General features: G+C 35.4%; 1 protein-coding gene across 2 annotated transcripts; it reads left to right on the forward strand.

Annotated features, from left to right (window-relative positions):
- The first annotated feature begins 3,382 nt into the window (after window positions 1-3,382).
- On the forward strand, window positions 3,383-4,571 carry LOC109123933 (biotin carboxyl carrier protein of acetyl-CoA carboxylase 2, chloroplastic). Of its 2 annotated transcripts, XM_019225142.2 has the most exons (4): window positions 3,390-3,743; window positions 3,894-3,965; window positions 4,161-4,226; window positions 4,320-4,571. In XM_019225142.2, exons 1-4 carry the CDS (start codon window positions 3,546-3,548, stop codon window positions 4,341-4,343), a joined length of 360 nt encoding a protein of 119 aa, XP_019080687.1. In that variant the 5' UTR covers window positions 3,390-3,545; the 3' UTR covers window positions 4,344-4,571. The 2 variants fall into 2 exon arrangements, with proteins under 2 accessions (XP_019080688.1, XP_019080687.1); XM_019225143.2 differs by lacking the exon at window positions 3,894-3,965 and having other exon boundaries at window positions 3,383-3,743.
- Window positions 4,572-4,957: the final 386 nt, after the last annotated feature.

The raw sequence follows: 4,957 nt of genomic DNA on the forward strand, positions 1-4,957 counted from the left end.
TGCTGCACTCTGAAATAGAAAATGAGAATAAGAAATCCGTTCTATTTCTCATTTCTCTTCACTATTGTTTGGAAGTCAAATCTCATTCTTGATAAGGTCATATGATGCTGCACTTTCATTCTCATAATATTTTTATTGCTGTTTCCGCATCCTAAATGAAATTGATGTTGCACAGGAGGTAGACTATTTCATGGTGATGATAGGTCGGCCGCCATATTAATAAAAAGGCGCAGTGGGTTGGGCTAATGGGTTTGCTATTCTCAATCAAGCAAGGAAAGACTGCCTATGATTACTATTGTCAAATAGCTGCAATACTAGGTTCTAGTATGGAGAATTGACGTAAACACAGTACAGATTGGAGCACCAATCGGATGCCTGCATTGATTTGCCATTCATCTCTCAGTAGTCACAGAATACCAGGAGGCGCTCCATCAAACAAGATGTGAAAATCGGGTATCATATATTTTTGAAACTGTACCTTTTGTCTTCCCTCATCCTCGTGCACAACAGCACACTGTCCAATCTTCATCACCATCATCTTATCTTCATCATCTCCACCCATCATACGACCAGATTTAGTATCTTCCTTAGAATTCTAAAAACTTTCAAATTCTCTAAACTAAAAAGATTATTTTAGAAAATGAAAAGTTTAGAACTTCTGATAAGGAGAATTTTAAAACCTTTCAAATTCTAAATAATTCTTAAATACCAATTACTAATTAATTATGACACCTAAAAACTGATAAATTACTTAAATGCCCTTGATGGAGTAATTTAGGGATTTCATATTCATCCTCAGTAGTCATGTTGGCAACTTCGTGGAAAGCCTCCAATAGTTTGTGGAGGAGGAAATGAGAGGTGAGGTGGAAACCAAGGGTGTTGGCAACCTAATGGAAAGCATAGGGGGAGAATATATTTTGCTTAGACAGGTAACTATTCTCTTGCATGTCTTAAAAGAACAATTTTTAAACCCTGGGTAATTTGATTCACCAACTTTGGACTATACGACCAATTCGTCAAGTTGCTTCCTAACTAATAGCATATGCCATGAAATCAAAAAATCAAAATTGCAAATAGAATGTTCATCACCACAGTTGGCTAAAGAGATGTCTCTTTGGGTAAAGATATCGTCCTTTATTTAAAGAGTGAACCCATCTAGTTCTAGTCCAACGGTCCCATTTTAGGAGGAAATCCCTTTCTTGGATTCAGCCCCCTTCCTTTGCATGTATTAAAACTTTTTGTAAACCTATTATCTATTTCTTAAATCACCAAAACTGTGAATAATTCTATAAATCTCTCACATTCTAAATGTGTTTTTCATGAACTTAATATAAGAAAGATGATTGGACATGCTAGAGAGAAAGATGGACCACACATCCTTGAAGTTGAAAGCAATATAACATGCTTAAGTCCTCTTTCCTATTTATAAAGTTCCAAGTTCCAAGTCCACGAAGTTTGTTTACTCTATCTTTGTCTTAGTCATCCATTGTTTAGGTTATTAAAGAAAATGTTTCCTAATGTGTTGGAAAAAATTAGATATTCAAAATTTCATTGTAATGTATGTAAACATACTAAACATCATCAAGTGTCTTTTTCTTTGAATAATAAAAGAAATTATATTCCTTATAGTTTAATTCATACTGATATTTGAGAACTTACAAAGGTCTAAAGTACTTTTACGGCACAACGGTCTTTTATTAATGATTATACAATAATTACCTAAGTATACCTAATGAAACAAAAGCCAGATATTAGTACCATATTTTTTGTTTTTCATAAAATGTTAAGTACCCAATTTAACTCAAAAATGCAAACCTTGAGATTTGATAATGGGAGGAAATACTTTAACTAATATCTTTCATTGTGAAATTTAGTTAATTTTGATTTTGATGATAATAAAATAAGATTTGAAACTAATTATTAGATTTCAAGTGTGATTAGGCAAGAAGATTTCCAAAATGACAATCACAAAGACAAAATCAAGACAAATGGAAATCAATAAGAAGATAGACTTCAAAGAAAAGTGTTTTTCAAGACCTAAGCTTTATAAGATCTTTTTGTAAGGTTGTTGGTGCACTAGGTTTTTCATGCATTACATTATTAACTTATGCACCAAAATCATCCAAAAGTAATTTTGTTTTAAATCCTTTAAAATTGAATGATTTCATGTTTTCAACTAAAACATTATGTCAAATGTTTTCCAAACTCGTTTAAAAGGTTTTAAGTTGAAAATGATGGTTGTTGAGCAAAAAACGGCTCAACCGGTTGAACCATATAAGGAACCAATTGACCTACTCAGCTCAACTGGTCGAAGAGTGCAAAAACCTTTTCTTTCTTTCACAACGTTTGTTCAACCGGTCAAGGTTGAACCTCAACCGGTCAAAGTCCAGTCAAAAGGTGGTTAAGGTCCAACGGTCACCTGCCAAACATTAAATAATAATAGCTAGTCAACCGGTCAATCCCCAACTTGATCAGTCAAATCCTCAATGGCTAGTTTGACATTTTTCTTTTATAAAAAGGCTTCAATCTGCATTGTTTCAAGAGCTTAACCTTCCTAAACATTTCTTGAATATATTGAGCCTTGGGATATTGTTTTTTGAGTGCACCATTATTTTAAAACTTGTATATCTTTAGTGCACCATTTAATCCTAATTTTCTTGTATCATTTGAGCCTAAAGTTTAATACTAGGATTTTGTGAAATTATTTGTAAATCATTTAAAGGAAGAATCTAGGTGTGAGGTATCACTTGAGGGATTGTAAAAGGTGCTTGCACCCAAAAGTCCAAAGGGGTTCATTGGAACCATAATCTAATTATATTGTTTGAAAACTTGTATCGGAAGCCTTGAATTAGTGGATTAGTATGCACCCCCAATATCCTCAAAAAGACAATTGGTTGACATATTCACTAAAGGACTAACAACTCAACCATTCCAATATGTTATAAACAAGTTGAGAATGAAAAACATTCACTCACCACTTTAAAGGGGAGTGTTAAAGAACTAGTGCAATAATTGTAAAATTATACAACTCGTATAATTTGTAAACATTTCTGTTACTATGTGGACATTTTAAAGTTTTATGAGAGAAGAAATATCTCCTCACATCAGAGCTCACAATACCTGATAACTTTGCATCAATTCTTGATGAGTGGTGGGCAAAGCTATGCGCATTTCAGTAATGCAAAAGGGAATATTCTGCCCGGTAAGAACCTGTCCTGTTTTTAGTGGTTCATTTGGAGAGGGTCTGAACAAGTGAATCAAGGATCACATAAGCATTAGGTTAATTAATTAAATATTCTGAATAATCATACGCAGTTCTCTTAACTAATAGCAGAAGCAACTTTTAAATATGTGTATGTATTCTTGCATATATTCTCTCTTTTTGTTCTGTGTCTGTGTTCTCTACTTTTGTGATAAATGCTTATCAGATGTGCACCATTTTCCTCTATGGAGTTGATTTCTTTTCTGTGTAGACTGGTTGTGAGCTCATTATAAGAAAAAAAGAAGCTTTAACACAGCCACCAGCCACAGCTTCTGTTATCACAATGCAACCTCCACTGCCCCACTCCATGCTTCCATACCAACCACCACCAGCCCAGGTTGTTGCTCGTACAAGCACTGCTCCTTCACTTCCAACACCTGCCCCTGCAAAGACAAGCGAGTCGTCTCATCCACCACTGAAATGCCCCATGGCTGGAACCTTTTATCGATCCCCTGGACCAGGTGAACCTCCATTTGTGATGGTAAGCGTTTGACTTAGTAAATAAGATCTAAGGGGATGGGAACCGACACATGCTCACTCAAGCTTGGCTATTTAATATAAACTTAAGGAGTTAGATATTAATTCGGAGTCAGATTCATTCCCTGTCTGATATTCACTCATCTCTCTTCAGGTAGGAGATAAAGTGCAGAAAGGACAGGTTGTTTGTATTATTGAGGCCATGAAATTAATGAATGAAATTGAAGTGAGTTCCCTTTTTTTTCTTTATTGATCATGTATTTTTTTGTCTCTTTTATGGTCTCATAATACTGAGAATTGCTGCCATTGTCTTAACTAAGAAAATTTATTAACCATGGTGCTTTAACCAGAATCAAAACTGAAATAGCCTGAAATGGGAGATTTTTATTAATTAAACTACTTTTTCATTTTCCTGTGACAGGCTGATCAATCGGGAACCATAACTGAGATACTGGCAGAGGATGGGAAGCCAGTTAGTATAGACAGGGTAAAACTAGCTCCCTTTCTCCCACTCATGCACACACCACCAGACACATCGTGCGTTAAGCTCTTTATCTGAAGTCCTTTGTTGGCCATGCAGCCTCTTCTTGTCATTGCACCTTGAAGAACGGGGCAAAAATATCCGAAAACTTGGGTGGCAGTAATTTTAAGTCATATTTCTGTTGCCTGTAATTTTTAATTCAAAGACGGGTCTTGTTTTGGCTTGGTAAACCCTTCCTTTCTGTGCCATTTTTTTTTTTTGGTTTTGTTCCATTTCTCATTTCTCTTCACTATTGTATGGAAGTCAAATCTCATTCTTGATAAGATCATATGATGCTGCACTTTCATTCTCATAATATTTCTATTGCTGTTTCTGCATCCTAAATGAAATTGATCTTGCACAGGTAAACTATTTCATGGTGACGATAGGTCGGCCGCCATATTAATAAAAGGCGCAGTGGTTTGGGCTGATGGGTTTGCTATTCCTATTCAAGCAAGGAAACACTGCCTATGATTATTATTGTCAAATCGCTGCAATACTAGGTTCTAGTGTGGAGAATTGACATAAACACAGAACAGATTGGTTGATTTGTCATTCATCTCGCAGTAGTCACAGAATACCAGGAGGTGCTCCACCAAACGAGATGTGAAAATTGGGTATCATATATTTTTGAAACCATACCTTTTTCGTTCCCCCATCCCCGTGTACAACAGCACACTGCAAATGCGTACACAGTC

The sequence above is a fragment of the Vitis vinifera genome, chromosome 14 (genome assembly GCF_030704535.1).
Source record: "Vitis vinifera cultivar Pinot Noir 40024 chromosome 14, ASM3070453v1".
NCBI classification, from domain to species: domain Eukaryota; kingdom Viridiplantae; phylum Streptophyta; class Magnoliopsida; order Vitales; family Vitaceae; genus Vitis; species Vitis vinifera.